Source organism: Meriones unguiculatus (assembly GCF_030254825.1).
Source record: "Meriones unguiculatus strain TT.TT164.6M chromosome 13 unlocalized genomic scaffold, Bangor_MerUng_6.1 Chr13_unordered_Scaffold_33, whole genome shotgun sequence".
In the NCBI taxonomy this organism is placed as follows: domain Eukaryota; kingdom Metazoa; phylum Chordata; class Mammalia; order Rodentia; family Muridae; genus Meriones; species Meriones unguiculatus.
In genome coordinates this window covers 4,287,197-4,306,917 of record NW_026843645.1, presented here as the reverse complement: position 1 = coordinate 4,306,917, position 19,721 = coordinate 4,287,197, and the positions used below count along the sequence as shown (strand labels likewise).

The 19,721-nt window shown below is 37.6% G+C and overlaps 1 protein-coding gene across 1 annotated transcript in view; it reads left to right on the top strand.

Annotated features, from left to right (window-relative positions):
* Positions 1-18,897, top strand: part of LOC132650778 (zinc finger protein ZFP2-like) — a gene marked incomplete at both ends in the record, with an annotated part of 118,375 nt that extends 99,478 nt beyond the window's left edge. Inside the window, one exon of the mRNA XM_060376098.1 lies at positions 18,261-18,897. Coding sequence (XP_060232081.1) covers positions 18,261-18,897 — 637 coding nt within the window. The remainder of the gene's footprint in view (positions 1-18,260) is intronic.
* Between the last annotated feature and the right edge of the window lie 824 nt (positions 18,898-19,721).

Genomic DNA, 19,721 nt, shown 5'->3' with positions numbered 1-19,721 from the left:
CTATCACAGCCTGATCTGCTTTGAATGAGATGGACTGTGGTTCAGGCTGTGGTTCTGTTGGTCTCCATGTGGTGATCTTGACAGAGACCCTTGGCCTCTGACCCTTCCTGAGTGTTGATTGTCCAGAGAAGTGAGGACTTTTCCGCCTGGGCAGTAGAAAATTGTGGTGCTTATAATATCACTATCTAGTGTACACACGCAAGCATAAGTTTTGCAGTGGACAGATTGGAAAACTGAAGGTCTCATTTCTAGAAATGATTAATGTTGTATTCCACATAGAGATTTGCATAACAAATTTTACAACTCGTTTTGAACCTGGAAGAAAAGAGGGGTGATGGTCATCTTTCAGCAATACTTGATTACATTTTTTTTAACCTTTCAACTACCACCAGTCACAATGGCATGATTTAGGGAAATTCAAATCCACGGTACAAAAGGAATTTCTGAGATGCAGAATTTTGTCAGGTGTGCCTGGTTTTAAATAAGTGGATAGGAAAGATACACATATTGTGACATAAATCATGCAGCAGGAAACAGAAACTAAATTATTCTCCATCATTTTTTTGTGTATGATTGTTGGCAAGGGCTGGGATGTGCCTGAACCCACAAGGGGACATGAGGGACTGCAACCCATAGCCCAGCTTAAGATCACCTCCATTTTCTAAGAGACTTCCAGAGCAAAAGGACTCTCTGTAAAGGAGGTTAGTAGTAGCTGGAGGGTCAGAAATATAAAGATTTAGGTGTCACTTTGTGTTTGTCTTGTAGCAGTTGTGAAATCTGTGTTTATTTAATTTTTATTAATTAGAAAATCAAAGGTATCTCTGGTGCAGTGCACATTTTTCATGTTAGAGTTTCCTTAGGTCTTTTCATGTAAACTTGTCTCTATTTTAGGCTTATGTTTTTGACTTTTTTTCTCACCCCCTCATTCTTTCATAAACACTGTACACATTCTTGATTATTGAAGTTTGTGGTAAGTACAGAAGTCACATCATGCCAGAAGATTATGAGATTCATGACAATAGAATCATCCCTTATTTTTCTGTTTTCCTCTGTTTCTTACCAGGTGGCTTTTCTGATATGAGATAGAGATTTTAGATTGTTCTTTAGCAATCACATAAAGACAATTTGCACTATGTCTGTAGAAGGCAGAAGAGACAACATGAAGGTGAGTGATACCAGTTGGCCAGTTTACTCCTTCGCTTTTGACATTTTCTTTTGGTGATCTGTCATTTTCTTCAGAAGTTTCATGTGTCCAGTGGTCTCCATATTCTTTAGTTGGATGATTTTATTCTCCTGAGAAGATTAAATCAAAACCATACCCCATCCCTAATTTGGGGGTGAGGGTTGTACCTTTTTAGGCATGTTATATCTTTTATAGGGCAAATGATTTTTTGAAAATAGAAAAAGTATAGTATCTCAATTAAAGTTAAAAAAATACCTTTGAAAGTTTACAAATATACCTTAAAGTGTATTTATTTCTAGATAATAAAGGGCATTCACTTTAATTTTCAGCCTGCCTATTACAAGCAGCTTTTAAATAAAATCACTTTAAATCCTATGTGCCTGCCTCTGCCTCACAGGTGGTATGTAAAGGGCATGTGCCTCCAAAATGCTGGGATTAAGGCTATGAACCACCAACACCCTGTCATTGTAACTTCTGAATTTAGAAAACAACTAATTAATAGATAATTGCTTGTCTCTGCTGGGATTAAAGGCACTGTCTATCCCCACACTGCTCAAAAATTTTATATTCACTCCAAAGTATTCCAACGCAAACAAGTTTATACCTTTGAATTTACTTAAAACATTTTAAACCCCTTAACTGTTTTTAATATGAAACAACAAAAGTATATTTTTTATTTAAGAAGAAAACACTAGTCTTCATAAGTTTGGTTGGACTCAATAACCAAGCTGTCTGATGAAAAGTTACCTCTGCTTATTCAGGTGATCTCTACTATTCAAATATAATCATTATCAATTTTGATAGGATCCACCATTCTTTTCCTGTAGAAACATTCAGTTTTACCAGTGAAGACACAGTTCAACAGTTTCTCACTATCTACTCCTTTTAGTTGTGTTTACTTCTTTTTGTTCTACAGTATTTAGGTGTGCTGTTAAGTTGCTGGGTAGAGATCTCTCTGATTTTTCTTTTTCTGAATGTACTTAGTGCTATGAACTGTCTTCTGGCCGACACTTCTGTTATGTACTACGAGTTTTGATATGTTATGTATTCATTTCATGAACTTATTGCAATTTTCTTATATCTTTTGAGACTTCCACTGTTCAAGTATTTCATCAATTTTGGAGCATAGTATATGAGTTGCTCAGAAGAGGGAATAATCTTTCGTGCTTGGGTGGATGTTCTGTAAACATCATTTGGGTATATTTAGTTTTTTGATGTTAGTTATCTGGAGCATTTCTCTGTTCCGTTTGGTCAGGAGGACCTGTCCATTGGTGAAAGTGATATATTGAAGTCTTCCCCTATTGGCTTATGAGGGCCAGGATGTGATGCAAGCTGCATAAGGGTTTCTTTTATAACTTAGGTGATCTTAGGTTTGGGCCATAGATGTTAAGTATTGAAATGTTATATTGCTAGATTTTTGTTAAAATGTCATTTCCTTTGCCATCTTTTGATTAGTTGCTTTTGAAGTCTGTTTTGTTAGATATTAAAATTGCTATATGAGCTTTATACTCTAGTCCATTTATTTGGGATATCTTTTCCAACACTTTACCTTGAGATAATGTCTATCTTGATGTGAAGCTGTGTTTGATGTGTTTAGATGAAGGGTGGATTCTGTTTATCATCCATTTTGTGAGCCTGTGTCTCTTTATTGGTGAATTTGGGTCAATGGTATTAAGAGATATCAACAAACAGTGATTGTAAATCCTGGTATTTTGGTGGTGGTGGTGGTTGTTTTAGCACCCTGTGTTGGGCTACATTCATAGATACATATGTTTAAATTTGACCTTATGAAACATCTTATTTTCTCCATTTGCTGATTGAAAGTTTCTGGGCATGGTTAGTAATTTGTCTTGGCTTCTGTAGTTTTTTAAGAGTCAGAAGCACACTGTCTAAGCCTTTCAACTTCTAGCATCTTTACTGAGAACACAGGATTAATTTCAAAGATCTGCCTTTATTTATTTCTAGGTTGTTTTTTGTTTGTTTTGGTTTGTCTGTTTGATTGGTTGGTTAGTGTGGTCTGTTTTATTTTTTTTTTCTGTTGCAGCTTTTCATATTCTTTCCTTGTGCTGTATGTTTAGAGTTTTGATTATTCTGGTAAGAGGACTTTCTTTTCTGGTCTCTTTGGTGTTTTGTATGCTGCTTGTGCCTTGATAGGCATCTTCTTCTTTAGGTTAATTTTTTTTCTTATATGGTTTTGCTGAAAATATCTTCTTTACCTTCGATCTCATCCTTCTTCTGCTAATCTGACCATGAGCATGTTTTGTCTTTTCATAATATCCCAGAGTTCCTAGATGTTTTGTGGTAGAGAACTTTTACATTTCACATTTTCTTTGACACATGTATCTATTTCGTCTTTTTTCTATTCTTTTTTACTGTCGTTTTATTTTATTTTCAGACAGGTTTGTTTTTATAGCCTTTGCTGTCACTTTGTAGACCAGGCTGGCCTTGAACTCCCAACAGTCCATTGGTTTCTGCCTACCTGAGTTCTGGTATTAAAGGAGTGTACAAACACAGCTGTCTTCCATTTCTTCTATTTGTTTTCACTGCATATATTTCTCTCTTGATCTCTGTTTTGAGTGTGAACCTTGCCTCTGTAGTTCCTTGTTGTAGTCTTTAAATTTTTCATTTCCAGGATTCCCTAACTTTCTGTTTTTTTTTTTTTTTTAATAAATTTCTTTTTTTTTTGAAGTTGGAATTCTCTGTGTAGTATTGGCTCTGGTGGACTTGCTTTTTAGCCCAGGCCCATTTCAATGTCACAGAGATCTATCTGCCTCTGCCTACTCAAGTGCTGGGATCAATGGTGTGCACCATCATGGCCAGGTTGTTTGTGCTTTCTTTATTGCTTCTATTTCCATATTTCCAGAATGTGTTTCATTCTGTCATTCTCCATTTGGGAGAGGCCTGGAGATCAGCTTCCAGATGGAGAATGGTGGTTCCATTTCTCTCAAGTGCAGCTAGACCACTTTAGGGCAACACTCATGTTCACTAAGCCAGAGTGAGGAATGAAATTTCTATTGACTGTTACAGGCAGCTATCCTGTAGTAGTGGTAGTGGAAATTCAGGTGTTCCAGAACCTATGACCATACCAAAGTCTTACCATTCTCAGTTAAGCTGCTGTGCCTTGCTCTGAAGACTTTCACCTCAGAGTTACAGGTGAAAGTCCATGTTTGGTTGACTTGCAACCAAGAATAGGCCTGGTGAGACCCAGATCCAGTGAGGCCTAGGCCCAGTGGGTCAGAGAGCAGGCCCAGAGGCAGATAAATGATGAATATCAGGGGCAATGATGGAAGGCTGATGGTATCAGGTGGCATACAACCAGTCAGCATGCATGCACCTGCAACTTGTTTATTTGAAGTCAGGGACTTATAAACTTTGTGCAAAGGGAAGGATTTTGAGGATAAATATATGATTTGCTGGGGTTTAGGGGTCAAGGATACTTGACTTACATATAGTGCTACCATGCCTCATTTTCCATAAAGTAGCAAGGTCCTGTCACAAGAAGGAGAACACAGTACTCAATTATCCTATATGTGGGAAAAAAATCTCTGAGTACAGTTGAAAGTCACTGCTGAAGACAAAGATCCTTAGCAGGATGATCCATTTCTAGGAATTCCCAGATGTTTGTTCGAGCAGTTTTCTTCACAGAAAAGGGTTTGCCTAATAATCTACCCTGAGGGCTCTGTGAGGCTCTTTATATGACCCATGGTCATATAGATCAGGAGGCAGATTTTTAGGCCCTTCACTGAGAAAACAGAGTTCACCATCACAGACTGAATGGAAATAAGTGGCTATCCAGAGATGTCAGACTTCACCCTAATCCAGCAAAGCCTCATATCCCTCAAATGTTTGTTGTTTCATGGCTTTATTTAAGGAATTTATTGGTTTCCTCCAATTGCTTGATTATTATTTGCCTGGATTTTTTATGGAATTTATTCATACCACATACCACAGCACATCCTGAATATACAAACATAGCTGAAAACACAAGAAAAAGATCTCGAAACAAAGTACATGAAGATGATATTGGTCATTACAGCAACTGGTGCAAAAGGTGGTGTTTAAGTGTATAATACAAACACACTGTTTCTTTAAAAATCTGCTTTCTTCTACTTGGCTTTTAAAAGGTTATATATTCTCACACTGATGCAGACATATACCCAATCATGAGTCATAGAATACAATATGGTTTTCGAGTGATCCTAGCAGACATCATTTTCTTTATCATAAAAATATGAGTTAATTTTAGTAGTCAAAATTAGTTTTTCTAATGTTGAAACATTTGTATGCTTTAATGGAATCTCTTCAATTGGAACATCCCTAAACCTCCAATGCATTTTTATAGTTGGCAAAGGAAAGAACCGGAATGCAGAAGTTGAGTGATGGCCAGTGAGTTCTTTGATTTTGGTTTTGACTATAATCCTATTGTATTTGCTTATAGGACTGTGTTATATTTATAGGCCTATCTTTGTGTTTCCTTTTGGCAGGGATGCTATGTATATTGTGTGATTTTATTAGTTATAATCTAACTATAATGTTTCTCTCAAAAGTCATAGACCTTCACATATTTTTGCCTTCTGAAAATTTATATTATGTTTTAATTCCTTGAATTTTTGTTGATTTGGAGACTTAATTTAGAGAAACAGTTTTACTTCACTCTTATTGATCTTAAAGACTTGCCTCTCCTCATTTCTTGGTGTATCTGTGTTTTCAAGTTGCACTCATCAATGTCTCAATTTTTGCTACGTAAGTGACTGATAGTATTAACACATTGCTTTTGAGTTTTTAAAACTTCCTCATATATTGTCTCTTTATCCTTATTAGCTTCAATAGTCAAGATTTCAAAGCCTACAGTCATCTTAGGGAGCCTCAATTAACAGCATGCCCTCATCAGAGAAGCTGGGTGCTATATCTGTGAGAGGTTGTGTTGACAGATGGTTGATGTGGGAAGGCTCTTCTACTGAGAGATGCAATATTCCTAAGCAAGTAGGCCTGGCCCACATAAGATAACTACCTGAGCATGAGACAATGATTAAACAAGAGACCAACCCAGAAAACATTTGCCCATGGCTTTTGCCTTAATTTTCTTCAAGCTTGACTTTCCATGCTAAGCTCCCAAAATGATGGACTGTGATCTGACAGTACCAGACTCAATGAATAAACACATTCATGACCTGACAGTCTTTTGGTTAGGGGATGTAGTCACAGAACAAAGTAGGAAATTAGAACAAATATATATGGGAAGAGTGATTTCACTGCTGGACAAAACCTTGGAATGTTCTCTCTCTTTTTTTTCAATGCAGTTTATTCAGGAACCTTGAACAATCATCTGACCCTGGGGAAAGCCAGCCCACAGCTTAAATAGCCTCTGGGTAGCCAACTCCAGCATGCCACGTGGGCAATGCCGATAGGTCCACATACATGGAAGCAAGCCAGATCCTCAGCCTTAGCCAAATGTGGAGTTGTTCATGACAGAAAGCACTGACCGGGAAGGTGGAAAGTGGAAACCAGCTCCATCTTTAAGGCGCAGCATTACACAGCTCTCTACAGTTCCCCCTTTTTGTTTTAGACGCATCAGGCAAGAGTAGAGGTCTAATCTCTGATATTAGAAATAAATTGGGACTTTGTACTGATGTTCATTTAGGTGTCATCCACCTAAAGAGCATCAGGAGTGTTCTCTTTTTAAGGAATGTGGAAAACATCAGGATTTAAGATGGCAAAAGCTTTAGAAAGCTGTATACAGAGCTTCATCAACTGTTCTGGTAGGACCTAGTAGATCAGAGTGTTGAGAGTAATGCAGACAGAGTAATTTCAGGTTGGAGGATTTCAGTGGACAATAGACTCCATGAAAAATTAAGCTAGAGGACATTTGTGTGATATTTTGACTGAAAATCATACTTATGCTGCCCAAGCCCTGAGCAATTGAGTAAGTTAGAATTAAAAAATATCAGGCTTCATTTCTTACTTGGAATACTAAATCTGTTAAATGGTTATTGTTAGCGAGACATTCAGGACCACAGTGAAAGAAAGAGACAAGTGGAGCAGAAATAAACATAGTTTTTGGTTTGTTGAGAAAAGCATCATTAGGTAGTTTCAGATGGCAGTCACGTGCTGAAACAGACAGTAAATTTCAAGGAGGTTATCATCATCAAAGAGAAGGTCCTAGTTCTGGATTTGAAGCCTAAGATGGTGTCCATACAGTAATACTCCCCACTGCTAATTCTTCTATTAATGGAAGGGGTAGGCAAAGTGTTTCCTAGTGCCAGAAAGGAACTTCATATAAAACCTGCTCCAAAAGTGGTCCAAATGTGGCACCGTCCATCCCAATTTGTCCACCCCAATGTAGAATCCAACTTGACAGGCTCACCCATGTTGTGCTGGTTCTAGAAACAAGAAAGATGCAAAATTTAAGGTAATAGATTCTTTCTTTGTAGCTTCAGTTCAGCCCGGTGCCAGCCATCAGTGTTTAGCAGAGTCAGATTACCAGTGAAGATACTGTAAAGTTTCATTGCATGAAGCAGTGAGGGTGAAGACTGAGTTGCACCTTGACACTACAAGATGTTGAGAAACTTAAGTTAGGAGACACCTACCATATAGTGTTGCCTATAGGGAGTGGAATTAAGCAATCTTGGGGATGTATGAGAGGTTTCAGGGATAGGACCATCTAAGCCTTTCAAACAGCATCAGGATTTATTGTTTTCCTTGCTGATCTTCTTTCCTTGGTCCAGTCTTCCTAAAATATGTACACATTCCTCTCTACAAGAATGGGAAAGGGGTATTCTGTGCATCTATGTTGGAATTATGTAACTTGCTTCTGATGTTACAAGATGTGGTACCCAAGAGATTATCTTGTGTGTTAGAAGAGACTGTGAACTTTTATTTGAACAGTGTATGAGCTATTGCCGAATTTTAAGATCATTGAAGTTAGACTACATTTTCATCATGGGATGACAATAAGCCTATAATAAACTTGGTCAGAACTTATTTGATTGAATCAAAAAATCTCCCAGAGAAGATCATGTTTCTGTTTTTAACACTGAAGAAAGTTTCTTTGTAGCCTTGGCTGTCCTGAAAGTTGGTATGTAGACCAAAAAGGTTTTGAACTTACAGATCTAACTCCAGTTTAGTGTTGGGCTTAAATTTAGAACAACATGCCTGGCATCAACATCAACATCAACATTGGCTGCTGAGCCTGGGATGTAGCATTTTGGGTTTTTTGTTTGTTTCTTTTGTTTTGTATATGTAAGCATAGGTTGTTGTGCTGATCTTCATCCACATCTTGCATTTGAAATTTGGCAGACAGTATTTAATTTCTTAGGATGGCATGTATTCATGACACTAACAGTGTCTGAGCTTTCTGAGTTATTGAATTTCATGTGTATGACATTATTTCTACCTGTTGTGTTCGTGTTTTAAGACTTTATTTATTTATTTATTTTATTCAAACTTAACTCATTTTAATTTAAATTTGTTTTTCTATAATTTATTCTCTGACATGAACTCAGCTCTTTGAACACCTCCTGCTGGGGGGTGCACTCTTGTGAGGCCACAGAGGAATATACTACAGCCATCCTTGATGAGACCTGATAAGCTAGGTTCAGACAGAAGGGGACGAGTTCCTCCGCTATCAGGAGAATATGTAAGGGGCATAGGGTGAGAAAGAGAATGGCTGGGACAGGGAGGAGATGGTGGAGGGGGCTACAGTGGGTATACAAAGTGAATAAACTGTAATAAATAAATAAATAAATAAAATTTAAAAATAATTTATCCACTTAACATCCCAATTTTAGCCCCCTCCCTAGTCTCTTCTTGGTTTCACCCCTCTGTTCCTCTTTCACCCTGATCCCATTTCCAATTCTCAGATAGGGGGAGCCCTCCTCTCCTACCATCTGACCCCAGCCTATCAAGGCTCACTAAGACTGCCTGCATTCTCTTCCTTTGTGGTGTAGCAATGCCCCCTCTACCAGGGGGGAGTGATCAAAGAGCAGGTAACAGAGTCCATGTCAGAGCCAGCCCCTACTCTTCTTACTATGGATCCCACATGAGACTGAGCTGCCTATCAGCTATAACTGAGCAGGGGTCTGGTTCCTCTTCATGAATGGTCTTTGGTGGGTCCATCAATCTCTGCAAGTCCCCATGAGCCCAGATTTGTTGTCCTTGTTGGTCTTCTTATGGCAGTCCTGCCATATCTGGCTCTTTCTACTTTCTACCCCCTAGTCTTTTCTATGATTCTTTGTGTTTTACCCAAAGTTTGGCTGTGAGTATTAGCCTCTGCTTTGATCCCCTGCTGGGTAGTTTTTTGAAGGATATGTATGTTAGGCTCTCATCCTGTTCCCTCTCCTCAGTCACTTCTGGTGTAGGTACTATTTGCCCTTTTGAATATGAATCGAACATCCTCCATAGGGTCTTCCTTTTTATTTAGCTCCTTTAGGTCTGTGGATTGTAGTATGTTTATCCTATATTATGGCCATTATCCACTTATGAATGAGTACATACCATGCATGTCTTTCTGGTTTTGGAATAACTCACTTAAGATGATCATTTGTAGTTCCATACATTTGCCTGAAAATTTCATGGTTTCCTTTTTTTAAAATACCCAAATAGCATTCCATTGTGTAAAAGCACCACAATTTCTGTAAAACAGTGGTTCAGTTGAGAGACATGTAGTTTGTTTCACTATTCTGGCTATTATAAATATAGATGCTATGAACATAGTTGAGCAAATATCTTTGTTGAATGGTGGAGCATCTTTTTGATATACTCCCAGGAATGGTAGAGCTGGGTCTTGAAGTAACACTATTTTCAATTGTCTGAGAAAGCATCAGATTGATTTCTAAAGTGGTTGTATAAGTTTGCACTCCTACTAGCAATGCAGGAGTGTTCCTCTTTCTCCACATTCTCACTAGCTTGCTGTCACTTCAGCTTTTGACATTATCCATGATGGGATTAAGATGGAATGTCATTTGCATTTCTATGATGACTACAGATATTGAGCATTTAATCTCCACCATTTGATATTCCTCTGTGGAGAATTCTCTGTTTAGTTCTGTACCCCAGATTTAAAGTGGATTATTTGGATTGCTGGAGTTAAATTTCTTGATCTTTTTATATATCTTGTTTATTAGCCCTCTCTGTTGTATGTAGGGTTGGTGAAGATCTTTTGTCAGGCTGTAGGCTGTCATTTGTTCTATTGACAGAGTTCTTTGCTTCATAGAAGCTTTTTGTTTCACGAGATCCTATTCATTAATTCTTGATCTTAGAGCAAGTGTTCTTGGTGTTCTGTTGAGGAAATTACCTTCTATGCCAATGACATCGAGGATCTTTCCCACTTTTTCTTCTAAGAGATTTAGTGTATCTGGTTTTATGTTGAGGTCTTCGAACAACTTGGACTGCAGTTTAGTGCAGGGTGATAAATATGGATCTAGTTTCATTTTTCCAGATGTAGACATCCAGTTAGAACAGCACCACTTTGTTGAAGATGCTGTCCTTTTTCCATTGCATGGTTTTGACTTCTTTGTCAAATATCAAGTGTCCATAGGTGTATGGGTTTATTTATGGGTTTTCACTTCAATTCCATTGACCCACCATTCTGTTTTTTTTCCAGTACCGTGCAGTTTTTATTACTATTAATTTATAGTAGAGCTTGAGATCAGGGATGGTTATACCTACTGAAGATCTCCTATTGTACAGGATTGTTTTAGCTATTCTGGCTTGTTTATTTTTCCATATGAAGCTGAGAATTGTTTTTTCAAGTTCCTTAAGGAATTGTGTTGATATTTTGATGGGAATATCATTGAATCTGTAGATTGTTTTTGATAGGATGGCAATTTTTACTATGTTGACCCTACTAATCCATGAGCATGAGAGATATTTCTATCTTCTGGTATCTTTTTCAGTTTCTTTCTTCACAGACTTGAAGTTGTTTTGTTTTGTTTTGTTTTGTTTTTCATAGAGGTTTTTCACTGGCTTGTTGAGGATAACATCAAAATATATTTTTTTTCCTGGCTATTGTGAAGGGTGTTATTTTCCTAATTCTTTATCAGTCCATTTGTCATTTGGATACAGGAGTGCTACTGATTTTTTTCTGAGTTAACTTTATATCCAGCCACTTTGCTGAAGTGTTTTTCAACTGTAGGAGTTCACTACAGTAGAATTTTTGGGGTCATTTTTGTATACTGTCATATCATCTGTGAATAGTGATATTTGATTTCTTCCTTAACAATTTGTGTCCCCTTGATCTCCTTTAGTTGTCTTATTGTCCTAGATAGGACTTTGAGTACTGTATTGAAGAGATTGAGAGAGAGTGTGTAGCCGTGTCTTGTCCCTCAGTTCAGTGGAATTGATTTAACTTTCTTTTCATTTAGTTTGATGTTAGCTATGGGGTTTCTTTACACTGTCTTTACTATTTTTAGATATGTGCCTTTGTCCCCAGTCTCTCCAAGACTTTAAACAAGAATAACTGTTGGATATTGTCAAATGTTTTTTCACCATTTAAGAAAATGATCCTCTGTGGTTGTTTTTTTTTTTTCAATTTGTTTATATGGTGGATTACATTGATGGATTCCATATACTTAAAGTCTATTTTATTAGACATTAGAATGGCAACTCCTGCATGTTTCTTGGGTCCATTTGCTTGGACCCTCCTTCCAGCTCTTTACTCTCAGGCAATGTCTATCTTTGTGACTTAGATGTGTTTCTTGTATGCAACAGATTGTTGGGTCTTGTTTACATATCCATTCTGTTAGTCTGTGTCTTTATTGGAGTGTTAAGTCCATTGATGTTGAGGGAAATTAATGACCAGTGGCTGTTAGATCCATTTATTTTGATGTTGCTTGTGGTAGTGTGTTTGTGTGCTTGGTTACTTTTAGTTTTGCTGTAGTGACATTATTTATTTCCTGTGTTTTCCTGAATGTAGTTAGCTTTCCTGGGTTGTAGGTTTCCTTCTAGGAGCTTCTGTACCTCTGGATTTGTGCGTAGGTATTGTTTAAATTTGTTTTTGTCATTAAATATCTTGTTTGCTCCATCTATGATGACTGAGACTTTTGCTGGGTATAGTAGCCTGGGCGGTCAACTGTGTTCTCTTAGGGTCTGCATGATATCTGTTCAGGCCCTTCTGGCTTTCATAGTCTCTGTTGAGAAATCAGGTGTGATTCTAATGGGTTTGCCATTATATGTTACTTGGCCTTTTTCCTTTGCAGCTTTTAGTATTTTTTCTTTGTTCTGTATACTTACCATTTATTATGTGGTGGGAGGATTTTCTATTCTGGTCTAATTTATTGGGTTTTCTGTAGGCCTCTTATATTCTTATAGACCTCTCTTTTAAGTTGGGGAAATTTTCTTCTATGATTTTGTTGAAAATATTTTCTGGGCCTTGGAGGAGGGAATCTTCTTTTTCCTCTATTCCTATTATTTTTAGGTTTTGCTTTTCATGTTGTCTTGGATGGTCTATGTCAGGAATTTTTTAGATTTAACATTTTCTTTGATAGCTACATCTATTTCTTCCATTGTGTCTTCCACACCTGAGATTCTTTCTTCCCTCTCATAGTCTATTCATTATGCTTAACTCTGTAGTTCCTGTTTTCTTCCCTAAGTTCTTTCTCTCCACAATCTCCTCCATTTGTGTTTTCTTTAATTTTTCCAATTCTATCATCAGATCTTGAGCCATTTTATTGATTTCCTTCACCTCTCTGACTATTTTCCTTCAATTCCTTCAGCTGTTTGTTTGAACAATCCTCTGTTTCTTTAATTTCTTTCAGGGATTTAAGTATTTCCTCTCTAAAGGCCACAAATTGTTTGGCTGCAACTTCCTGTATTTCTTTAAGGATAGCCACAATCACTTTGTCTTTATCATCTTCTATTTCTTTGCAAATGGCAATATTCTGTTTGACTTTATCTGCATCTAGGTCTTTACGAAGTTTATTTGTTTCCTCTATTATCCTGTTCATAAGCACAGATGTAAGGTCATCTTCTTGAATTTCATTTACGCTGGGTTATCCAGGGCTGCTTGCTCCAGGGATGCTTGCTCCTGGATAACTTGTTCTAGGGATGCAATATTGCTCTGTCTTTTGTTGGTTGAGCTTTTATGCTAGCCTCTACCCATTAGGCTATCTTAGGTGTTGGGGGTTAGTTTCTGGTACTTCCTGGGATCCTGTGGTGGGTGGAATCACCTTGGCAGGAAGATGATTTTTTCCCAAAGGAGCTCTCCTCCATTTTTTAGGTATGGTCACTGAATGGCAGGTGTTTTTCAGGAATTGCCACAGCTCATCTCAGGCATGCAGACCTGAGTAGTAATTGTGGTATTCATTAGTAAAGGGAACTACCCTCTCATCCAGAGAAGTCCTGGAGACAGCTTCCCTCTTGCTGTAAATTTAGTGAGCTGCTGCTGTAACCTGGGTGCCTTGTGGTTTGGTCAGTTTAATTAGGGAAAACTCATTGTCCCTTGGAGCAGTATTTGGGGGTTGATCTTAGGGAACCCAGGCTTCTGGAGGTCTGAGTTTGGGGCTCTCTGCCCCAGTACCCAAGTGGTAATCAGTGGTATGTGAGCACTACTCTCATGTGTGCAGCAGGAGGCTAGAGCCTGGAGCCTGTGGATAACCAGAAACTTTTCTAGAGCTAGGTGTCCTGAGGTAGGGCCAGATATTTCCGCCACCTTTGGGTTTTTTCTCAACAGAAAAAGCCAGTCTGTACTGTTAGGGAGGGGGCGTGTGGAGTGAGTAGGCACTTGCTTGCGAGTGGTGGCTCCAAGCTGGTGACTGGAGAGGAACCTGAGAACTTTTTCTGAGAACATTCCCGTATGTGTGGTGTTAGTGGTGGTGGGGGGTCAGCTGAGTACTCTAAGCTGGGACCTGCTGTTTCCCTCCCTGTGGGGTTTTCTCCCAACAGGAAAACCCAGCCTCTAGTGCCCTGGGGTACACAGTTCTGTCTGTGATGGAGAGTTAGTTTTAGGGTGGGCAGCTGGAGCCCCACTCAGGGCTGGCTGCTTTGTGCCTGCAGGTCTGCAGGAACTTTTCCAGGGATAGACTGGTTGACCTGAGGTCAGCCCTACTTGCTTCCTTCTCTGGGGTTTTCTCAAGACTGGGACTCCCAGTCTCTTGTGCCCTGGGGTGCACAGTTCAGCCTGGGAAGGTGATCAGGATATGCAAGAGTGTGCTTCTGGTCAAGTGACCCAGTGACTGTGTGACCTGGGGTTTCTTCTGGGTTCTTGCTGGGTGACCTGAGAGTAGACCCGACTTATTCCCACTCCGTGGAGTTTCCTCTCACCTGGGAAACACAATTGCTTTTGTTTTAGAGTCTAGAGTTCAGCCTCTTAGTCACTGTACCAATATTGCTGCCCTGCTCCTCAGACAGTGTCATCCCAGCACCGCCATCTTGGATTACCCCTTTCTCATCTCTTTCAATTAATTTTTGGTGAAAGTCTGTTTTATTAGATATTAGAATGGTTACTCCTGCTTGCTTCTTGGGTCAATTTGCTTGAAAACCTTATTCCTGCTAAAACATCCCAAGAAATTTTCAAGGGATTAGCTGAGTGCTCTGAGGTTGAACCCAATTGCTTTTCTCATTTCACCTGGTAAATACAGTCAGTGGTGTTTGGAGGCCCACAGTTCCAACTATTGGTCACTGTGCAGTCTCTGCTACCCTGCTGATCAGACACAGTGTGAGTTCAGCCCTTCCAGCTGGGATCTGTTTTTAATTTTTACTGAATATGAGTATTTTGAATGTATGCAGGAATATGCATCTCTTGTGTGCCTGATCTTCACTATAGTTTGAAGATGTGTTCAGAACTCATGAACTGATAGTAGTGGGTTCCAGGTAAACAATGACAATTGAGCCCACTTATTTGGAGGAGTAGCAAGAGCTCCTCACTGCTGAGCCATCTCTTCTACCTTATGTTGCTTATTTATGATCAGCATTGACATTGCTAATATTTTCATTTTTCTATTTTTAGCTGTTTAAACATGCATTCCCTTTTAGTAAGATGTTATTAGAGTTAAATTTTAAGCTGGGGCAGTGCAGATTTCTGGAAAAGGAATACACAACTGGAGTGGATGTGTAATTTCTTGTACAAGCTTCAGTTAAGACTTCTGAGTTCTTTCAATCTTTTATGTTTGTTTGATTGAATTTTAGGGGAGGCTCTGTCTTACTATATAGGTCTAGCTGTCCTGGAACTTTTTGCATAGATCATGCTGGCATCCAATTCAATAAGATACACTTGCGTCTGCCTCCTGAGTGATGGAATTAAGGCATAATAGAATACACCCAGCTTGTCCATAATTTTTGTAGTTAGTAACTGTTCATAAATTTCTCTGATGTGTACTTAGTACTGCTCATCTCTTAATTTCTCTGTGTTTCTCTGTCTCTCTCTTTCTATTTCTCTCTCTTCTGTCTGTCTTTGTCCACATTAATTACCATGACTATTCAAAAGCTATATCCTATTCAAAAGAGTTCCGATATGACATAGTTAAACTTCATTATTCAGTTTTCTTCTAAAATGACTTAGTGATAACATTAACACTTATGTTTTAATAGAAAAGTTTTAATCTTTATTTTTAAACTATAGACTATACATGATTTAGAAAGGAGAATAAACAAAACAATGATCAAAGAATAATCATGTGTTCTATGCCTTTTCTTTTGTCTGGGAACTCAGAAATATGATGTTATCAGCTATGATTATTGTTGCTTGCCACTCACATTATTTTTATCCATCTGTTCACTGTAGTACAATTTCCCTTCCACAAATATATGAGCCCCCATTTTCATATACTGGTATGCCACATCTCTGATCCCTGGTCAAAACATGATATCCAGTGCCATGTTGTCTTTTGACTGACACCACCCATCTGTTCACTGTCACCTGATAGCCACATATCATTTGTTGCTAGATAAAATATGCCTGTTTTTTCCTTCCACCTGTCTCATGAAAGTGTCCTGACCTACTCACCCAAGTAACTGAAGATGATTCATAGATCACTCAAGAACCCAACTAATGGCTACTTCATATTAATGTCTTACAAACCAATACAAAACCTTTAACACAGGTTTTCAAAGCAAGCCTTTTTTTCCTTTACAATCTAACCTTTAGGCTTTTTCTTCTCCCATCCTTCACCTGATGCACAGCACCCAACTGTCTAACACTAGCACTTCTGTGTCAGAAAATAAATGGAAGAAGCATTAGAATTATATGATTATATTGCCAATGAAATATAAATTTATATTGTTGCCAGTCTTTCTTTTTTACAAATGTATGGTATATTTTAGAATTCAGTGACATTTAATGATGTCCATGTGAAATTCAGCCAAGAAGAGTGGGCCTTGCTGGAACCTTCCCAGAAGCAACTCTACAAAGTTGTGACGCTAGAGACCTGTGAAAACCTCACTGCTATAGGTAAGACTGCAATTTTTCTTTCACTTTTAAAATAAAAAGACAACTCTTACTTAGTTATTGATCCTCTTCTTTAATTCCAATTGAGAATGAGGAGGAATGAGGTAAATAAAACAGGCATGGTTCTAAGGGTCACAGAAGATAGTGATTTAAGTTTTGCCTTAATAATAACATGATATTTCCAATAATATATATTTTCTGGTACTATATTTTAGGCTACAATTGGGATGACCATAATATTGAAGAACATTTTCAAAGTTCTACAAGTAATAAAAGGTAAATTTATGTGCATGTTGATACAGATATAAATCTTAAATTTTAATGTGTCCTGGAAGTTTGGTGTTTTTTTGTTTGTTTGTTTGTTTATTGGCTGCTTTTTATTTTCTGTTTTTGAAATAGAATTTTTTCTGGGTATCTGTGACTTTCTTAGACTTGCTTGTTCAACCAGCCTGACCTCGAAATCACACATACCTGCCTGTTTCTGCCTCCACGAATGCATGGATTAAAGGCACGTAGCAGCACACCTGGCTGTGTCCTGTAGGTTTTAAAGAAAAGCAACAGTGTAAAAACAGCAGTGCTTTAAGTATACTGATCATCATTATGATCTCACAATTCCATTTACCTCAATGTCAGGTATCTGATTTGTGTTTGCAAGGCATTCCTTAAGATAGAAGAAAATAAAATAATGTTGTAACAGAAAATACCATTTAAATCATATAGACATTACAGCTACTGAGTTGAACTGCCAATCTGTTTAGTCTCATTTTATCTACTCAGATATTGTAAGAGGTATACATATTGAATAGGTGATCAGTATGTGTCCAAAACTTTCTAATAACAACCACTGTTACTCATATTCATGCAGTCATATTGTAAAGTTTAGTGAAAGGAGCAGCTTATGAGAGTCAAGAATATTGTTGTGGAGAAACCTTAATCCCTATATGGCATGTCTATGATTAACAAAAAACAAACTGTGTTAATTCAGTGAGGGAATCCTTTATTATTCTTGTAATTTAAATAGGTATATCATATGTCACAATGTTTGTAAGGCACATGAGCAGAGGAATATTGAAAGAAGCAGTGTACCTGTCTTTCTCCAAGAACAATTAATTTTGTAGTAGTCCCCACTTTGAGTAGATTTTCTGAATGTGATAAACGGTTACTATTAATTGGTTTTGCAACTTCACTGAGAATTCATCAGCAACTAATACTGCTGAAAATACCTATGAATACTAAGAATTTGGAACTTCTTCTGCTTCTCGTGGCTCACTTTGCAAAGGAAGTGTCATTCATACAGTAAAAACAATGCAAATGGGATTGCTGTGGTAAAGGTCTGTATTCTTACAATAATATATATGTATGTATATATATATATATAACTCTTATAGAAAAATGAAGCTATAAAAGTGAACCACGTAACAAATGCTCTTACCATCACAGAGATCTTCAAAAATACCCATAATAAAGGGAAAAACCATTAATGTAAATAACATGATAAAACTTTAAAATTTGATTCTCCTTTACGATTAGATCAAATTATGAAATTAATTAATATAGATAAATATATTTATTAGTGTAAAGCACTGATTGTGGTAAATCTTTCACATGTGGTAATTATCTGTGCAGGCATGCAAGCAGTCGTACTGGAGAGAAACCTTCTAAATGCACTGTATGTGGTAAAGTCTTCTCCTATACCAGTGATCTCATAAGGCATAAAAGAGCACACACTGGAGAGAAGCCTTTCAAATGTAATCAATGTGGTAAAGTGTTTGCACAAAAGAGTCATCTCATAAGCCATAGAAAAACACATACTGGAGAGAAACCTTATGAATGTAACCAGTGTGGTAAAGCCTTTGCAGAAAACAGTACTCTCTTAAGACATAAAAGAACACACACTGGAGAGAAACCTTATGAATGTAACCAGTGTGGTAAAGCCTTTGCAGAAAACATTACTCTCTTTAGCCATAAAAGAACACACACTGGAGAGAAACCTTATGAATGTAACCAGTGTGGTAAAGCCTTTGCAAAAAGCAGTCATCTCATAAGACATAAAAGAACACACACTGGAGAGAAACCTTATGAATGTGACAAGTGTGGTAAAGCCTTTGCACAAAAAAGTCATCTCATAAGCCATAAAAGAACACATACTGGAGAGAAACCTTATGAATGTAACCAGTGTGGTAAAGCCTTTGCAGAAAACAGTACTCTCTTAAGACATAAAAGAACACATACTGGAGAGAAACCTTATGAATGTAACCAGTGTGGTAAAGCCTTTGCAGAAAACAGTACTCTCTTAAGACATAAAAGAACACACACTGGAGAGAAACCTTATGAATGTAACCAGTGCAGTAAAGCCTTTCCACAAAAAAGTCATGTCATAAGCCATAAAAGAACACATATTATAAAGAAACCTTATGAATATACCCAGTATGATAAAGCCTTTGAACAGCAGAGTGGTATCCACAAACAAGAAAAGACACACAGTGGAGAGATGCCTGGTGAGGGTAATTAGTGTGATAAAGCCTTTGCATGTAATATTCATCTCCTAAGACAACAACACATTGTGGAGGGAAACCATATGAATATAACTATGTGGCAAAGCCTTTGAACATAACTTCTCCTAATAAATAAAAGAACACATACTGGAAAGAAGCTGTCTGACTGCAATCAATGTGAATAAACTTTTGCACTTCATAATCAATTTCAAACTCATGAAAGAAATCCTAATGGACAAAAAGCCTATGAGTGCTTTTAACAAGGCGAAACTATTCCACATTTGTATAATTTTCATCTTCATGAAAGGATTCATACTGGCGAGAACTTATGAATGTGTTAAAATGGTGAGGCCTTGCACAAATCTAGAGTCATCATCATCATCAAAATTACCTTACTGGAGAGGAATTCTGTGACTATAAGCAATGTAGAAAGACCTTTGTGTTCTTTGGTCCAATGAGATCCAACAGAACTGAAAAACTAGCTCAATGGAAATGACCTCCCATTTCTGGAGGGGAAAGGGAATAAGGGCAATAGGAAAGGAAGGTAGTTCTGGGGGAGAGAAGGGAGGGGGACTATGATTGGAATTTAAAGTAAATAAACTTATTTTTAAAAAGAATACAATGAATGGTAAATATCAATTAAATGCAACAGTATTATATAATA